At 44.8% G+C, this 20024-nt stretch overlaps 1 protein-coding gene across 3 annotated transcripts in view; it reads right to left on the bottom strand.

The window, feature by feature from the left end:
* MTUS1 (microtubule associated scaffold protein 1) overlaps window positions 1-20024 on the bottom strand; it is a 128472-nt gene that overhangs the window by 40770 nt on the left and 67678 nt on the right. For 2 of the 3 annotated variants that reach the window (XM_045588928.1, XM_036455282.2), the window contains exon 4: window positions 19798-19959. In XM_045588928.1, coding sequence (XP_045444884.1) covers window positions 19798-19959 — 162 coding nt within the window. Of the gene's footprint in view, window positions 1-2942; window positions 3241-19797; window positions 19960-20024 lie in introns of those variants that run through there. The other variant, XM_036455286.2, reaches the window with a different exon arrangement.

A 20024-nucleotide genomic window follows, 5' to 3' on the forward strand; every position in this document is an offset into this window, starting at 1 on the left:
CTGGTGCCCAAAACCAAAAAAATAAAATAAAATCCTTCAAACAGCCCGAAGTATTAGGTTAAGGCAGTGGTCGGCAAACCGCAGCTCACGAGCCACATGCGGCTCTTTGGCCCCTTGAGTGTGGCTCTTCTACAAAATACCACATGTGGGAAATACACGTACAGTGCGATTGAAACTTCGTGGCCCATGTGCAGAAGTCAGTTTACGGCTCTCAAAAGAAATTTCAATCATTGTACTGCTATTTGGCTCTGTTGCCTAATGAGTTTGCCGACCACTGGGTTAGGGGATATGAAACTGTCCATATTTTTTACTTGTAAAATGAGTAATTTCCAATGCTTCAGCCTAATAGCAAAGCCTGAACCAGAGGAGTGGCGGAGGGTGAAAACAGATTTTCTACGACAGAGTCTTAGATTCTTGCAACCAGTCAGTTACGGCCAAATGACCAAGAACAAGGATTCCAAGGTGACAGACTTACTGACAGGACAAGGGGAAAACATGGTGTCACAAAGAGAAATAAATAAATCAGGCATTTGAACTGAGCTTGAGAGAGAAGGAGAGAATCCATTTCCAGGCGATGAATTTTCAGGTGTCAGTTACACATCCAGGGAGTTTTAAAGCTATAGCCAGAAAATGCTCAGAATTCCAGGTTAAAGGGACTTCCTGTATGGTTATGTGATCAAGGTCTCTGGCGTGGTGACCAGCAGAACCAAGGCCACAACCCCCGGGCTCCTGGAATCCAGGTCACCACCACTGCCACCAGGGCAACCAACACAACCAACACAACCTCCCTTGGTAAGAGCACAAACACAGCCACTGCCTGCAGCCACGCGGATAAGAGAAGACACCAGCTCTCCACTATGCATTCTACTGGAAGATTTCTCAGTCCTTACAGGCATGTAACGCGGACAGAGCTCACAAAAGATTCTTCCTCGGGGTGAGTAGAAGTCTATACTTGACATAATGTTAAAATCCTCTCCACACGCAAAACTCTTCTTTTTATCACTGCTATTCGCTAGATCTAACAGAATTAGAGCCAAATGCACAGTCAGGAAAATCTATAACCCGGAAATTCTAAACCGAGGCCCCGGGTTTTAGGCCCATCTCTGCCATAGGCTGTGTTCACTCCTCCGGGCCGCAGACTTCTTGGCGGCAGATAAGACCGACCAGATCCCCTCTCAGTGCACTCCAGCGCGGAAAACTGTGACTGCGGGCAGATGGGGGTTGCGAAATAGGTTTATAGAAGCTCCAAAAATAAAAATGTAGTGGAAAGAGCCCTGCTAGTTCAACGCTGGGGATCAGAGCCTTGCCTCTCTTGCTTCGGCTGCCTCAGAAAGCTCAGTGTTTCACACAAAGACACACGCAACCAAAAATGTGCACTAGCTGGAGGCTGGAGAAATAAATCACGGCTCGCCCAACCCTGGGATGCCATGTGCCCATTAAGGAGGAGGAGTGAGATAAATAAATGTGTTCATGTGAAAACCTAAGACAGAGTAACTTCCAAAGCAAGCTGTAGGAGAGTGAACATAGTATGTGTCCATTTCTGTATAACCAAGCAGGATGGAAAAGGGCCATCCAGGCCCCACAGGGTCAGGAGCTCCAGGGCTGGAAGGGACCCTGAGAGTGGCGGCCTGCGGGAGGGGGCAGGACCCCTTGGAATTGGAACAACCTCCTGCACTGTTCGGTTTTCCTTTCAACTTGGAGGATGGCTTATTTGTTTAAATTTAAGTGAAAAGCTTTTGGAGCTACTCTGGATCACACCAGTCATTACAAACACAGGGCAGCCTTTTTGTTTTCTAAGGTTGAAAAAAAAACAAAAAACATTTCAGGGACAAACAAGGCCACTGCTTGCCTTAACCTGCCCGGGTACCTTCAGCTGTCAGACCGGATGGGGAGGATAAGGCTGGCTGGCGGAGGGGAGTTATGAAACACGGGGAAGAGGCGCTGGGAAAATGAGGATTATCCTGCAGAGAAGGGAGATGCCTCAGGGAGACGGGTGCTGAGTAAAATCTCTAGGGACAGAGAGGAAAAAACAAGACGCATGGGGCTGCCCAGCCTAGGAAACAAGGAAATAGCTTCTGTTTACATAAACCCCAAACACCCATCTCACGGTGAGCACTAACCAGCCCAAATCCAATAGACAGCACCCTAGTTTTTACGCCCCAAATCATCCTCATTTGCCATGGCTGCAGTTATCAGAACCAGGGCCCGGGATGTCCGGCTCCTGAGTACTCAGAGGGACACACAGGCCCCCACGGCCCGAGACACGCCGCGCTGATTCCTATCTGAGGCACGGAGAGGAAAAGGCAGATAGAGCGTACACATCCCAGGCGGGCTTTGGCAACGGCAAAGGTTTTCACCGTGAACCCCGGAGGACTTCATCTGTGGTTCTCAGGACTTAAATACCTGCCTCTCCACAAAAACCATGAGGGTGTTTACATCCAGACAAACGTTTAGCATGCGGGAATCTTGGCGTCTATGAGACATCACCCTCTCAGTGAGAAATTACATAATGAAAAACCACAGAAACCCTCTCATCATCTCATCTCAGCCTTTACGGGAGAGAAACATATTCTTCTTGATATACCCACGGCCCATTTCCAGAATCACTGGAAGTGACTGCCAGTTGGCAGGTGCTGATCTTCACAGATTTGGTTGGCATCCGAGAAAAAAAAGCTACTGAGCTCCAAGGCAACAATCCTGCTTTCAGTAAACAAACCGAGAGCACATCTGCTTGCAAACAGCCCCAGTGCCGTACCCTCTGGTGTTGAAACATCAGAAATCTGCTTTTTTTTTTTTTACAAATTAAGCCAGTGCTCTCCAAGAAAGAGCTTCCTGCCCCCTCTCCCCCCGCCTCCATCTCCCTGGGAACCGTCTGCAGACATTGCCCGTCCATCCCTGAGCCCCCCGTGCATGTCCCCCGGAGCCATCCCCGCCGGACACACCTGCGTGGAAGGTGAGTGCGCTCCTCCGGAAGCCCGAGGGGAGGCGCAGGGTGCGCAGCAGCCCCTTGGCCGTCAGGCGGACGTGGATGGTGGACAGGGAGAACTTGGGGGACAGCAGCATGTCTTCGGAGCCCGCGGGGAGAGTCCGCACGAGAAACAGCTCCCGAGGGTGGTCACATCCTGTCTTTTTAAACTCGGCTCTCCTCGAGGCCAAGGAACCCAGCGAGAGAAAACATGCCTACATAGCAAATGTCATTCCAGCACACACACACACACACACACACACACACACACACACAGAGAGAGAGAGAGAGAGAGAGAGAGAGAGAGAGAGAGAAGAGAGAAAAACAGAGCGGTCCCACTGTTTCCGGCTTCCCTCTGCTCTCCCAGATGTTGCCAAAACAATGCTCTTCCTCGGAATAAAGCTCCTCCTGGCAGCCTCGCGGAGCAGCCTGTGAGTGACATCACACGGCACATGCCTGCGGGTTGTTATGGTTCTCAGCGGCCAGGGCCACCGGGAGGAGGGGGTGGTCTCCCGAGCTTATGGAACAGCCAATGACGCCGGGAGCCTGCAGCCACTTGGAAATTAACTACTTGCAGTGCCTCGTGCTTGTTTAGTCATTAGAGGGAAAAATGAAGATTTCATTAAAGCAATCTGCGTTCTGGTTTGAACATTTTTTTATTATCTTCACGCTGATAACACGGCATGTTTGCAGATTATTTCTATGCATACCTACTGTATACACCTGCCACGCCGGATAACAATTTTTTTAAATGGCCCTAAGCAATCAATGCTCCCTATTATGATTTTTAATAAAGTGTCTATGATAGCAATGACGGATTGGTAAGAGGTCCGAGTGCCAGCTTTCACACTCACGTTCTGAGGACCTCATGTGTAACCAGCAATAAAAGGTTCATGTGATTTCTCTGGCAGGTGTAATGTAGTAGAGTTCCAGAGGAATAAAATATTAGTTATTCACCGAAACCAGTTTGGCTCAGTGGATAGAGCTTCGGCCTGCGGACTGAAAGATCCCCGGTTCGATTCTGGTCAAGGGCATGTACCTTGGTTGTGGGCACATCCCCAGTAGGGGATGTGCAAGAGGCAGCTGATCGATGATTCTTTCTCATCGATGTTTTTAACTCTCCATCCCTCTCTCTTCCTCTCTGTAAAAACTCAATGAAATATATATTTTTTAAAAAATTAGTTATTCACACAGGCAGTGTGTTAAGGGCTGCACTTACTGCTCCACCCATCCCAGGTATAGAAAACCAAGGTGCCTCTCATAGTCAGATACTGAGACTTTGCAGGAGGGGCGTAGTTATGTGTATGTTTTTTACCGGGATCTATTCAATGTTTTTTGTAGTAGAGTGGTTTAGGAAAGCACATTAAAATATGATGGCAAAAAAAACAACCAGGAAGTCAAAGGTAAAGGTATGAGCATAAGAAAATTGCAGCGGCAATATGCTACCTAAGTAAAGCAAATATTAAACTTGGAACAGCCCAAAATCTTAACTGTTTTTAATCTAACAAAGTACAAGAAAACAATGTGTCAAAGAATGATCTATGCTTGTTCCCAAGATTTCCTTAGAAAAACGAATAAAGGTAGAGATTGTTAACTATGAGTAACCCCATTAATTGCTATTTAATAGGCAGGAAGCTCTCTTTCAGGAGTTGTACGGGGCATTTAGGGTGTGACAGGGGAAGCTGGTAGGCAGGAAAGGGAATTCTGAGTAATCTCTTCTCCCGCCTCACCCTGTCCCCGGCCTGTTAGAGACACACCAGTCCCTTGTCCGGGGTTCACTGTGGGAAAGACACCACTTGTTCACACACACACAATGGACCTCGCAAACACATGGCACCCATGGCAACCGCAGCACAAATAACCGCGGACAGAGTCAAAACAGCTACATTTCGGTGCTGATTTACAACTTATCCCAGTTTATTGTTATTTTTAAAAGCCTAACTTTTATTCCGTTTCTGAATATTAATTGTATGCTATAACCACCTTTCCTCCAACCCATCCCCCAACAGAGACTTGTCAAAACCAAGATGCCAATCAGCATTAAAATTGTAAAGAAGCCGAGACTGGTTTGGCTCAATGGATAGAGCGTCGGCTTGGGGACTGAAAGGTCCCGGGTTCGATTCTGGTCAAGGGCATGTACCTTGGTTGCAGGCATATCCCCAGTAGGGGGTGTGCAAGAGGCAGCTGATCGATGACTCTCTCTCATCCATGTTTCTAACTCTCTATCTCCCTTCCTCTCTGTACAAAATCAATAAAATATGTTTAAAAAAATAAATAAAAAAAATAAAATCCACTAAGATAACACTTTTAAAAAAAATTGTAAAGAAGAATAAAGTTAAATATCAAACATTATTAAAAATAGACATGACACCACTCCATATGGGATTTGGGGTTTTTTTTTTTTTGGTTATTGTTGTGGTTTTTGGAGGGGTGGGTTTGTTAAGAAATAGTAAACTCCAAAATACCCTGGCTAAGAAAGAAACCCTTTAGCCTAGACCACTCAAAAAAATTAGCAACATCCACCTATCCATCCTCCTCATTAAAGCTTTTACTTGTGCCACACTAAGCTACCACATATATTAAAAGCAAACGTTGTGGGACCTGGCCGTGTAGCTCACTTGGTTATAGCATCATCCACATACACCAAAGTTGCGGGGGCTCTCCAGTCAGGGCACGGATGAGAACCAACCAACCTATACTAATAAAAGGGTAATATGCTAATTAGACCGGGAGACCTTCTGGACAAAGCCATGGTGGCGGGGCTGAGGCAGAGACGGTTAGGGGCCATCAGGCCAAGAGGGGAGGGCAGTTGAGGGTGATCAGGCTAATGGGGGGGAGGGGAGGGCAGTTGAGGGCTAGCAGGCCGTCAATGATGGCAGTTGGGGGTGATCAGGCCGGCAAGGGGAGCAGTTGGGGGTAAGAAAGCCAGCAGGCAGAGTGGTTAGGAGTGATCAGGCAGGCATGCAGGCAGACAGGTGAGCGGTTAGGAGCCAGCAGTCCTGGATTGCAAGAGAGATGTCTAACTGCTGGTTTAGGCTTGAAGGGTCCCAGATTGGAGAGGGTGCAGGCTGGGCTGGGGGAGAACACTCCCTCCCCCGCATAAATTTTATGCACTGGGCCCTGGTGAATGCATAAATATGTGGAACAACAATCCCTCCCCTTTCTTTCTCTTCCTTGCTGTCTCTCTCTTTCTCTCTCTCTCTCTCTCTCTCAAAATCATTGAAAGAAAATGTTGTTAATGACTCTTTTTTTTAACATCAAGAGCAAAGAATTGCAAGAATAAAGAGAAGAGGGCTTCTGGTCAAGATGATTCACTTCAGATTAAAAGATACACACAGACTTAAAGAGATGGAAAAAGGTATTTCATAAAAATGAAAACAAGCAACAACAACAAAAAGCTGGCGTAGAAATACTTATAGCAGACAAAATAGACTTTAAAGCAAAGGCTATAACAAGAGACAAAGAAGGACCCAGCAATTCCACGTCTGGGTATTTATCTGAAGAAACCTAAGCACTAAATTGAAAACACACATGTGTCCATATGTTTATTACAGATTATCTGCAATAGCCAACATATGGAAATGACCCAAGTTTCTGTCAGCAGATGAATGGATAAAGAAGTGGTGCATGTATACAATGGGATACGACTCAGCCATAAAAAAGAATAAAATCTTAGCATCTGCAGCAACCTGGATGGACCTAGAGGGTATTGTGCTGAGTGAAATAAATTGGACAGAGAATGACACATGCCAAAAGATTCCAGTTATATGTAGAATCTAAAGAACAAATAAACAAGCAAAACACAAACAGACTCACAGATACGGAGACCATTTTGACAGCTGCCAGATGGGAGGGAGATTGGGAGGATTTATGAAAAATGTGAAGGGAGTAAGAAGTACAAAATGGTAGGTAGAGAACAGTCATGGGCATGTATAGCACAACATTGTGAGTATAGTAAATAATCTATAATAATAAGAGCATAATATGCAAATTGACCGAACGGCTGAACAGCAGAATGACCAGTCAACCACGCTATGATGCCCACTGGCACCAGCACAGCCAAGGTGGATATGATGCGATTGGTCAGGGGACCAGCCATTGCCCCATGATCTCCCTGCAGAGGAAGGCCCAGGTCACCAGCCAATGGGCAATCAATCAGGTGGCTCCATGATAGCCCCCAAGAGGGATGCCCAGGCCAGCGACGAGCGGGCTGTGGTGGGTGGACAGGGCCTCCCTTTGTAGGAATGATTCATCTGAATTACTTCTTTGGGACAATTGATCGCGGGGCTCCCAGAATGTGAGAGAGCACAGGCCGGGCTGAGGAACCTCCCTACCTGAGTGCACAAATTTCGTGCACCAGGCCTCTAGTGTTATAATAACTAAAAAGAGAAGCAATGCCAATGAAAAGGAAAAAGTAAAAGTCAGAAGAGCCCTCGCTGGTTTATCCCAGTGGATACAGCGTCTGCCTTTGGACTGAAGGGTTCCAGGTTCGATTCCGGTCAAGGGCACATGCCTGGATTGCAAGCTTGATTCCTAACAGGGTGCATGCAGGAGACAGCCAATCAGTGATTCTCTCTCCTCATCATCACTGATGTTTCTCTTTCCTGACCCCTACCTCTCTGAAATCAATGAAAATATTTATATATTTTTAAATCAGAAGGAATAGTTCTTGGAGTTTTGTTTTTTTACAGCAAAGTACATGCTCACAAGTAAGGTATACTAAAGACAGCACAGCTTACACTAGGTTTCGATTCTTTCCCAAACATAGTCTGCCCCCAGGTGGCAATTTAGTACAAGTGAGCTAAAGTGAAGTTAACAGCCAACTCTTATGTAAGACAATCTACTATGTGCTGGGCATTCACCCAAATACTTCATATAAATTCACTTATTTAAATAACTGAATAAATAACTGTATAAGCAGTTATTTTACAGTAACTCCAATTTGTAAATATTACTTTGAGGCATTAGGAAAGCACAGATTTTTTAATTGGCTCAAAAATATACTTTGATTACTTATTAATCAGCTGTTTATCACTTGTTCCCTACCTGAAGTTATATTAAATATGATTATAAACATGATTCTGGCATGTGCTATGCAGGGATGCTTAGTTGTAAAGAAGTGCATACAAATATTGTATGATTTTTTTTTTGTCTGTTGTTAATGATCATGAAGAATCTATAGCAAATTGATATTTATATCAGAGATTCAAGCCTCCATGTCCAACCCATCTTCCCCAGAACGCTAACACGGAGTATCAATCTTAACATTTATCTCCTTACTTTCCCTAAAATAATGCTAATAGCTACATTTTCTTCATTTTTATGACCTCATAATCTTTATGGTCTTATGTTCTATCTCTATTCCAATGGTAGAAAGTTCAACTCAAAGCCCTATTCTTTTCCATAGTGTCCTATTCTTTAGTAGGAGGAAGAATGCCTACAAGATACATTGTAAATAGCTGAAACTGGTTTGGCTCAGTGGAAAGAGCGTCGGCCTGCGGACTCAAGGGTCTCAGGTTTGATTCCGGTCAAGGCCATGTACCTTGGTTGCGGGCACAACCCCAATAGGGTATGTACAAGAGGCATCTCATCGATGTTTCTAACTCTCTATCCCTCTCTATAAAAAAAATCAATGAAATATATATATATATATATATATATATATATATATATATTTTTTAAAGATATATTGTAAATAATGATTTAAAAAACAACACAAAACAATTAGAAAAATTTCAACCCCCATCCGCCCATAAGCTGTAAGTTCTCCAATACCAGTGCCATTGTCTTTTAGTTCTTTGGTCTCCAACGTAAGAGCAGTGACGTCTTACCCATGCACAACATTTGTTTTAAAAACAAATTTTAAAAACAAGTGTTCATTGTATATTTTTTCTTAAATTAAAAATTAAATTATATGAACATCACAATGCTCTGCAACAAGTTTCTAAACTTAACGTAAGCTTAACAAACTTATCAAACTAAAAATTTCACTTACCTTTCATAACATTAAATAATTCTGTATATTCTTATTTAATGGCTTAAAAATGTCATTAAATGCCAATGAATGTAATTTAAACAGCATCTGTTACTTCTATCAGTCAGGTTGTTTCCAATTTTTCCACCTTTTAAATAATTTTGAAAGCCATAAATAAGCGCATTATTTTCCTAGAATCAGTTCTGACCAATGGAATTCCTGGATAGAAAACTTTGTCACCAAAGTGCCTCAGAAAGGCTGTTGTAATTTATACTCCCCTTAGTATGTCTGAGGCCCCTCGCTCATTCACTAACAAGAGACAAGAACTGACAGCACATTATTTTAATGAGCATTTTGCAAACTTTTTCACGTTTCATAGCCTTCCATATTTCTTCTTTCGTGTCGGTCCATTTATTTCTCTACTGTAGAGGCGCCTTTATCTTGCCGACTTGACGAAGCCTCTATGGCGTAAGCCTGTAGCCTATGTTGTCCCATTTGGTTGTTTGCTTTTTAATATTGTTTATTATGTTTTTTATTTGAGATATAATTGACAGATAGCATTATATGAGTTTGAAGTGCACAACACAATGATTCGGTATTTGTATGTACTGTGAAATGATCACAATAAGTGGAGGTATAGCTAACACCCATCACCATGTTTTTGACAGAAGAGAAGTCTAAAACTTTTGTTGACATAATTATTCAAATTTTTTTTATATACAGTTGTTCCTAGGAAGGTCTTTTCTATCCAAGCCTATATTCCTAGTGTTCTTATCATTCTAATTTTTGGGTAAAACTTCGGTCAGTGTAGAATATACAGGGTGGAAGAAAGTTAGGATTACGGGTGTGAGTATGCAAAACAGTTTATTCTTCTACTAGAGGCCCGGTGCACAAATTTGTGCACAGGTGGGGTCTGGTCCACCCGCCCCAATTGGGGCAGATGGGGCCACCAGTTGTTGGGGGAGGGCCACAGTGGTGACTGGCCAGCCCCACCCCTGACAGAGATGGGGTGAGTGAGCAGGGGCAGGGCCTTCAAGGGGAGGGGCTGCCAGCAGATGGCCTGGCTGGCCCCGCCCCGCCCCCGGGTCACATTTCCAGTCAAATGGTCAAGGGGACAATTTGCATATTAGCCTTTTATTATATAGGATTGTTATTTATTAATTATTGTATTCTTTTCCACCCAAACAACTGTAAACCTCCTTTTGCCCTACCCTGTATTTATGTCATATGTGAAGTAGACACTCAGCTCCTACAAAAAAAAAAAAGCCTTTGTCCCAACAAGAATTTCATTACATAATCCATACATTTCCCTGATTTGAAACACCAAATGTAGTACAAATAAGGACTTCTGCAGCATGAGAGGAGAGTTGTGATCATAAACCGACCCTGACTGACAGCCTCATCCTTCCTTTCACCAGGGGAAACCCAGGCCATCCCCCTGTTATGTCACCAGAGCAGGTTGGCAACTTGCCTCCATTTCCCAACCCGTGGGAAAGGGGACAAGAGCAGCCAGCCTCCTGGGCCGCGTTCAGTAAATGAATTTGGAAGGAGCGGCGTGCTTTCTCCTCTCCGAGGCAGACACCGTGGCACCTGGGCCCGATGAGCTCGTGTGAGATAATCAGCGGCTGGATGAGTACAACCCCGGTGCTTCTGTTTCCCAAACAGTCTTAGCGGGTGGCAGAGGCCAGGCAACACCAGTCATGGCATGTGTGACAGCTTCCCGATGAAGAGTCAACCGAGTTTTATTTAGAGTCAGTGTTGGCTAGAACTTATAACATCATACTCTTTAAATAAATTACAACAGCTAGTCTCCAAGAGATGGTTCTTGACTTTCAGCGGGTTTTCCTGCTTGCTTTCAGAATTTAAAATAATGCAACTTCCTGGAAAAGAACTCTGAAAGTAAGCCTCTAGGATCATGAGATCAATGGAGAGGGCTATCATCATCACCATCCCTAACAGAAGACACATTTGAGAGCTTTCTACACAGCAATTCCACGGGGTCAGAATTACTCCTACACAGGGAGTTCGTCCCCAAATGTTTTCATATCCCAAGTGAGAAAGTTGAGACTTGGAGAGGCTTAGCAGCTAGCTCAAGGTCAGAATGAAAGTAAAACATGGCAAGACCAAGATTTAAACCAACACTCAATGCCTCTGAAAATAATTCTCTTTCTGCTTCTCTTCCTTGTCTTATGAGATAACAGGATTGTCTCTGCAATAATTGATTTAAGGTTCAACTAAAATAACACCATACAAAATTTTCAATGGTTACATAAGCCAACAGTTTAAAAAAACAATACCCAATGTTGACCAGAGTATGGTGAAAGCAGCACTATTTTATGTTGTCGACGCCCAACCACTGAGTCAAACCAGCTAGGGCATAGAATCATTTTTAAATATGATAGGAGTGCCCCAAATATTCAAGAGTAGTTAAATTACGCTACCTATGCTAAATGTAACTTATGAAAGTGATTACTTAAGTGACAAAACAGTACTAAAATTACCTGAATTTTATTTAAACTCAAATTTTAAAAAATTAAATGATTTCTAAATCTCTACATACGTCCTATTTCCATCCATGCTGTTGCCAAGTGGTAAGATTTCACTATTTTTTAGGGCCGAGTAACAATCTATTGTGTGTGTGTGTGTGTCACAGTTTTTTTAACCACTTGTCTATTGATGGGCACTTGGGTTGCTTCTATATCTTGGTTATTGTAAATAATGCTGCAATGAACACAAGATATATATATATCCCTGTGTTAGGGATATATATAGAGAGAGATCATTCTAAATTCACACTTTCACTTTTGAGTCTCCATAACTGAGTAACCTTTGAAAAAGTACACTGTCCAAAAACTTAGCTCCTACGAGAAATTTTGGCAATAACGCTTTGCTCTTCCTAAGATATTATCATGTTAAACAACATTCAAGAGGGTAAAGAGCACACAGTCTCCCTATCCAAGAGGAAAAAAATCCATGCAAAAACACTTGGAAAGTTTTATGGTTCTCTCTTCCCATAAACGTTAACCTTTTAATCCATCTCCCTTGCTAACCATTCAAACCACTGGCATGTTTACCACCATGTACTCACTGAGCCAGAGGGAAAGTCTGGAGATTCACTCACTCACCATCTGGTTTCCAAGCTTAATTTCCCCGCCACCAATCCAGATGGGATTTTTTTTTTTTTAACTGTTTCCAAATAATCTTTGATACCCAATTCTAAGCATCCAATTCTATGCTGATAGTCAACACTTACCATCACAGATGTCTTTACCAATGTTGATCTTTCTACCTCACATTTCTAGAAAAAGGTTAGATGTGTGCCTTGTTTACTGATATCTTATAAGTTTGAAACAGCCAGAAGTTGTTCACTGGGCTAACCCATCCCGACTCTGCTGAGTGCTGACAGATGGCACCTTGGAATCCTGTAGAAACATGCTATTTTCTCCCCTGATCTATGTCAAGTCCCTCTACAGTGAGCCATCTGTGCGTCCTTCCTGTGCCCAGATAACGTTGGCAGTGTTAGGTCAAATCAACACAGAGCCTTCCCACTTACTGTCAGGTTTCTGTCCATTTCCTACCCTTCTTTCCAATTCTCTCCTTCCCCAAACCTAGAGACCTGGTTTTTCCAAAGGTGACAGAGAGCTCATGTAAATGATAATCCTGAAGAGGCTACTACTATAAAATTCAATACAACTTCTTTAAGGGTGGATGGGGAATAAGTTCACAAATGTAAAACAATACAATCAAAGTTTCACAGAGCATATTTTATAGATTTCCATACAAAATGGGAACGGGGTTTCAATGAGCATTTCAGCCTTTGCTAGATCAAAATCCAAGAAAGGAAATAAATGATGTTATTAGAGTCTTAAACATGCATTACAACAATCTGGATTTTAATCTTACTTTCTTTTTCAGATTAAACTTATTGGGGTGACATTGGTTAATAGGACATATATATTTCAGGTGTAGACTTCTATGATACAATCTGTGCATTGCACTGTGTGCCCACTTAGTCTTACTTCTCCTAAAACATTTCTCACGTATATTCAGCAGCAAAATAAACCACTTACTCAGATTTTGAAAAGTTGAAATGAATTCACATACTGAGTATAAATGCATATGGTCCTGAATTCACACTTTGCATTACTGAGCTTTAAGCACAAAGACCTGTAGTTTCCAAAGAAATCAATAAAAGGCTTTCTCACTACAGCACGAGACACCTTTCTCCTGAGGAACAATCCCCATGTCGCTTGGCTCTCTGTCACACAGAACGGGAGGCGTTCCCCTGGAAACAAGCTCACGGCCATTCTTCCGGTTCAACATTCTTATCCTGATCACTGGATCCAGCCCATATCTATCAGCAACTTGGTTAACACGTGAGAGTCAAAATCCACATTTCAAGGACAACGTTTCTGATCCAGATATAAACACACACTTTTACCCTTGTATATAACATACATACAGATGTAGATACACACAAACACACACACTCTAAGATAATCTTTTACACGCTTCCCACCTTCCCTCTTCCTCACTTTACTAATGGGGGACAAACTGTGCTGAGCTGCACATACTTTTATGGCCAACACTGACACATCTGACCCCCAAGTCTCTCAACACTCTCCTTTAAGCTGGTCCACTGTTAATAAACCTCAACTTGAAGGAGGCACCTCACCATGAGGCATGGTGCCATGTAAGTATTTCTCCTGTCCTCTGTCGAGTCCTACCACGGCAGCTGATTGGTATCTGGGTAATATCTAAATTTTTGTCCAGTGTTATTATATCCGAATCATACATCCTTCAGCACCAAAAGTTCCAATATACTATGAGAAGCATAATAATTTCAATGAAAGGTGGAATCCTATATAATAAAAGGCTAATATGCAAATCGACCAAATGATGGAACAACTGGTTGCTAGGATGTGCACTAACCACCAGGGGGCAGATGCTCAATACAAGAGCTGCCCCCTGGTGGTCAGTGCACTCCCACAGGAAGAGCGCTGTTCAGCCAGAAGCCAGGCTCACAGCTGGCAAGTGCAGTGGCAGTGGCAGGAGCCTCTTCCACCTCCAAGGCAGCACTGAGGATGTCCAACAGCCGTGGGTAGCGGGCCTAAGCCATCAGTTGGACATCCCCCACAGGCTCCCAGACTGCGAGAGGGCACAGGGACTGAGGATCTCCTCCCTCACCCCCTTCCCCCCCCCCCCCAAAAAAAAATGCACAGATCTCATGAACCAGGCCTCTAGTCTATAATAAGTGAGTTCTGGTCCTGACTTGGCCACTACCTGGCTGCCCTCAGCCACTCCACCTCTCTATGCCAATGAGTGGGACTGAATATCAGGTGAGGAAACAGTCAGTACTTAAGCTGCCATGGGTCCCCACTAACTGATCATGGCACTCAGTCCCACTGAGACCAAACCCCTCCTCAGAATTCTCCTAAACACGGTGCTCCAGGGGCCCGGCCATGACCGTGCAATGACAGCTGTAAAATCTCTCTGTGAAAGTCCACCTGTGTTCCGTTAGGACTTAACCAGCTCTAGCATGCAGCTTAAAATTGCCCCTGTCCTGTTTTCATCCTTGGTCCTAGCTGTCTCAATTATGCCAGGATAATAGATTCTCCGGAATCCTTAGTGTTCATTTCCTCAAGTCAAAATGTAGTTCAAGCAAAAAGGGAAAGAGGGATGGAGACAGAGGAAAGGGAGGGAGAGAGGGGGATGGGGAAGGAGGAGAGGTGAAGGAAGGGAAGAAGGGAGAGGGGCCAAGAGAGAGGGGAAGAGGTGTCAGAGTCTAAGGAGAAAATGAAGAGAGATTCTTAGAGAAACAGGCAGAAGCAATAGCTTTCCTATGTGAGAAGGGCTTCTCACTGCTCTAGACTTTTATTTGTGAACAAACATTTCATGCTCCATTTTAGCACCTAGCAAACACTAGTATGGGTTTGCTTAGTAAAGTATGTATAAACACACAGAGCCAACATTCTGTTCAGTTCTTGAATTTTGAAGGGGGATCCACTTAACACTCCCCACTGCACCAGATCATCTGCTCACCTGGCTCAAAATCAAATCACTACTGAAATCTAAGCTTTCAAACTCCAAAAGCAAAATTACTCCACTCTGTGATAGCAAGAATGTCTCATATATACCCTGGAAAATCATTAAAAGAACAAAAAAACAAAATTAACAGTAGTCTGGATAATAGTATTTTCTTATTTAATGGTCCATTTAGACACACATTAAATATTAAACATATTTGTAATATAGGGCCAGAGTATACATATATACTAGAGGCCTGGTGCACCAGTGGGGTCCCTCGGCCTGGCCTGTGGGATCAGGTTGGAACCAGCTCTCCGACACCCCACGAGGGGTCCAGGCCGAGGGACCCACTGATGCTTGATTGGGGTTGGGGAGGGACTCGGGAGGTTGGCCAGCCAGGAAGGGACCATGGAAGGGATCCAGGGCATATTTGATCCATCTTGCTCAGCAGCAAGCTAGCCTACTGGTTGGAGTATCCGCCCCCCTGTTGGTTAGTGCATGTCATAGTGAGTGGTCTGCCCCTGGTGGTCAGTGCATGTCATAGCAACTGGTTGGCTGGTTGGCCATCTGTCCCCTGGTGATCAGTGCACATCATAGCGAGCGGTTGAGCAGCCATAGCATATCATTAGTATATTTTGCTTTGATTGGTTGAATGGCCGATCAGACGACTGGACACTTACCATATTAGGCTTTATTAGGATACAGCCTGTCTGCCAGCCCTTCCTCCCCCTTGGCAGACATCACTAGTCAAACTCAGACGTTTGCTCAGAACCTGGAAGCAGCATGAAAAACTGTCAACACTGTTCTCCAGCTGATTCTTTCCGACCCACCAGGGCTGGCCGTGAGCCACCTCCCACTTGTCACCGCGCAATGAGGAAGAGACGGCGGGTAAACCAGACCCCTCCTTCTCTCTGCCAGCTTCCTCACTTCAACAACAGCAAGCACCTCCTTCCAAACCATTAGGCTCGGTCAGTCAGTCTATTGTAATGAAGAAAATACAAGTGCCTGGCCCGCCCCTCCCACTCACCAGGTGAGAACACGGAGGCTCAGAGAGGGAGCCAACATCACTGTCCAACATCACATCAGCTCCAGGGAGAACTCTAGGAGGAGCCCGAGGTCAATTAACCTTTTCCACGCATCACACCGCCTGGGCCAAGCTGGCCATGAAGGTGAAATAAATGGTTCCATTTCTCTCATCAGCCTCCTCTGTTCTCCTCTTTCCAAGAGAGTGAAAATAGCTTTGGTGTGCGTCTTTTATGTTTCCCCTCACCATCTGTCTGAAAAACAAACATGTTTTTGGGGGGCCCAAATGGGAGAGAGGGAAGCCCTTGGACTTCATGTTGGCTAATGTGGTGAAATTAGACTCTCCGACGACTCCCTTCTGCTTTGGCACCGTGGTCCTCCAACCTTCCCCTCTGTCAAGATCTGCAGAGATCATTTATTTTTTATTCAGCGATCTCATTTTTATTTATTCAGTGACATTATTTTTATTCAGTGGACTACAGCCCGGCCGGCATGGCTCAGTGGTTGAGTGTCGACCTATGACCCAGGAGGTCACGGTTCAATTCCGGTCAGGACACGTGCCTGGGTTGCAGGCTCGATCCCCAGTAGAAGGCATGCAGGAGGCAACCCATCAGTGATTCCCTCTCATCATTGATGTTTCTATCTCTCTCTCCCTCTCCCCCTTCCTCTCTGAAATCAATAAAGAAATATATATATTAAAAAAAAAACAAAAAAAAAAACTGGGCTTGAGCTAACTGGTTCAGGAAGAGCGGAAGGCATTTAATCTCTCTAAATAAGCACATCTGACCTAGCAGCTACCATGCAAAAGGAAAATTTATATCCTAACTTTACATTTTTCTAGGCTTGAAAGAACACAAAAGAACGCCTTCTGAAACCCTCAAATGACACAGCTTTCCTATCTTAGACATCTTGACCCGGTCACTTTAAAACCTGGCAGTGCTATTCCCATAGGCTCTCCACGCAGCCAGCACCAGGGGCTCATTTAACAGCAGCCCTACGTGGCCTCCGGAGTTCTCCGATGGTGCCCTGGCATTGTCACATCACAGACACATGAGCAGACAAAGCCAAGCGAGTGCTCTTTAATGGGGTTCGGGTGCTCCACCCAGTATGAACCGAACACTGGTCAGTCAATGCCTTCCTAACATGACCCACCCCCACCATCAGAATAGGAAAACCTCAGCTCAAAACGATGTATGTCTTAACACGCTTAATATCACGCGTTAATACTTTTAATATCACGAGTGATATAAAGACGCGTTTTCGTTTTAATTCCACAATAATATTTGCATCATAGCCATGCGACTATCAGCCACACACACACAAAAACGACTAGCTATTTCATTGGGAAGGAGACCACCCGATAACCTTTGAAAATGAAGTGATTCCGTGTGCCAAGAACACGGACAGTGCCGCTGACTTATGTGGCGTTCGGAAACACGCACAACACACAATAAAATCGGATCCATATGGAATCATTCACAACTTAAACTATGTCCGAGAAACACTGCCACTAACATAAATCGCAAGTTACAGAAACAGCAGAAGACGCCAGACCGAGCATGCTTACGGAGAGAAGAGCCAAACCAGAGATCCCCGACGTACTTCTGCTCCCGGCGAGCGAGGCTAACAAAGGAGCCACACAAAGGCTGTAGGACCCCAGCACCAGCAGCGTCAGCAGGGTAGCATCGTAGTGCCTCTCGGAGCCGGCCGGCGGGGCGAGGGTCGAATTGATAAACACGGTGGAAGCAACCTCCGTTTCTGTGCAGCTGCGGAATCCTCCCGGTACAGTCATTTAAGTGGGTCGCAGCAAGCTCAGGCAGGAAACGCTGCAGCCATGTTCGCTCCCACATCCTTCATGCGTGCGCTCGGTGGGTTAGAATGTGGGGGAGGTATCCGTGACCGCCGAGGCACAGAGCACATCGGGCCGGCCAGCAAATCACGCTGAGAGAGAGGCTCATTGATCAGGATGCTCACTCTGCAACGGGGAAGCCAGACAGGCTCGGAGGGTGGAGGGGAAAGCCCTTTGTTCCAAGACAAAAAAGGAGCAGACAAAGGCAGTGTGCAGCCTCCTCAGGGGGGTCAGACATGCCACGGAACCGGTAGCCATGTCGACATGGCTGTCAATGGCAAAGGCGGGGTGGAGACACTGCAGAGCGTCTGCTTCCAGTGTCACAGATCCCGGCGTCAGGGGTCCCCCGAGAGCACGCTGCTGCTGGTGCAGCTGGTTTTTAACATTCGCCGTGCACACAGAGAGCGGCAAGCGGGGTGACCTTAACACAGCATCACCTTTCCGAATCCCTAATTCTCAGCTCCGTGCAGACCCCTCTGACTCCATGCTACAATGTCAAATGCAGACAGTAAGCAGAGAGGAATCCCGTGCCATGGTCAGCAGCATGCTCCGGCATTCCTGGAGTTCAGGTGTCCAGCTCCTTCCGACCACGAGACCAGCCACTGCTGCTGCGTGAGCTCTCAGAAAGCACTCATTCATTCAATGCCTCGTCCTCCCCACGCGCGTCCATTCGGTCCACACGCTGCCTGGGTGCCCCTGGCCCAGTGACAACCTTATATAGACACTGAGGGGCCAGATGATGATGATCTCTGAACGCATAATCATCTGGCCACTTGGAGTATTTGTGTCTCAAATGGGTACCAAAAGGATTCTAGAGTATTTTGTGGAGATCAACCACCTATGCGCCCCGAGCTTTCTGTCAGCCAGTGCAAAGGGGAAAACTGATCAGGTGCACGATGTATAGTATCTTTGATATCCAATAAATGAGGTACTAGAGAGAAGTACGCCGAGTGGCCTTACGCGTTCAGAGATCATACGAATCTGGCCACGCAGTGTATAATCAGTTACAACAGGAATTACTTGAGAGGAAAAAATAAAACAGTGCATGATAACCCTGTAATACACTTCACTACCCGTGACTCTGCTTGGTCCCTGGCCCCTCACCAGAAAGAAGAAATGGATCCCTCCCTGAAGAACTCCCTTCTTCCCCTCATCCCCGTACATCCTGCTTCTCTGCTATTCTAGTTATTCACGTACATATCTTCTTTCTTCTCATCTCCTGTGAGAGAGCGCCATTCTTCTGTAACCTGTACCTCTCGTTGCATCGATCACGGCGCCCGCACACAGCCAGGCACTCGTAAATTGTTCAAATTAACTACATTTGTGAGAAAATTTCAACGAGCAAAGAAGTACCAAGACCAACCACACCTTTTGAGTGCAAGGGAGCACTCAATTAATTCACCCTTTTTACACACAGAAAACAGAATTCACATTAGCATTAAAAATATCCTCCTGTGTTTAAATCACATAAAAGTAGGTTTGAAACTAACATACTAGACATTTGACCCTGAACCTAGAGTCCAAAGATTATAATACACACATCCACAAAAGGTGGTCTTTTATAAATAAATGGAGCTGAAGTTTTCTTTTTCCTGGTTTCCAACTGGGTTCCAATGGCCCCGAAGATTGCTTTCTTTCCTTAAACCAAAAAACACCATCACTTCAAATGACACACGTTAGAATCCCTATTTTAAAAAATACCAGGTCCCTTTAAACACCAATATTTCAATGTTTCATAGCACATTCATCCAGAGAGAATATTGTTGAAAGAATGTTTTTTCCTGCCAAACTTTCAGAGCAAAAAAAGAAAAAACTTTGAGAGGAAGAAGCAGCAAGCATATGTTCTCATAAATCACAGAACCAAGAAGTCTAGTAATTCTTTGCAGGGCACTGGTTCTTCATGTAACCATCATTTCAACAACCCCCCAAGGATGACAATGAGTGAGAGTACGGACTCACAATTGCTGCTGTAAGCGTTCAGGTCGCTGTGGGTGCTGGCGATGGAGGAGGGGCTGCCTGTCCGCCGGAGCACGGAGCTTTTCAGGGACCCGTTGGACTTGGGAAGCGGTCGAGGCAAATTCACCCAAGACGGCGGCGCAGTTTTCAAAGATGTAGGTTTTCCTTGAGGGGCAAGAAAAAAAAGAAGTTTCTGCCGCTATTCATTTAGAAAGCTATCAGCTTATAAA

This window comes from Pipistrellus kuhlii, unplaced genomic scaffold (genome assembly GCF_014108245.1).
Source record: "Pipistrellus kuhlii isolate mPipKuh1 unplaced genomic scaffold, mPipKuh1.p scaffold_m20_p_3, whole genome shotgun sequence".
Lineage (NCBI taxonomy): Eukaryota > Metazoa > Chordata > Mammalia > Chiroptera > Vespertilionidae > Pipistrellus > Pipistrellus kuhlii.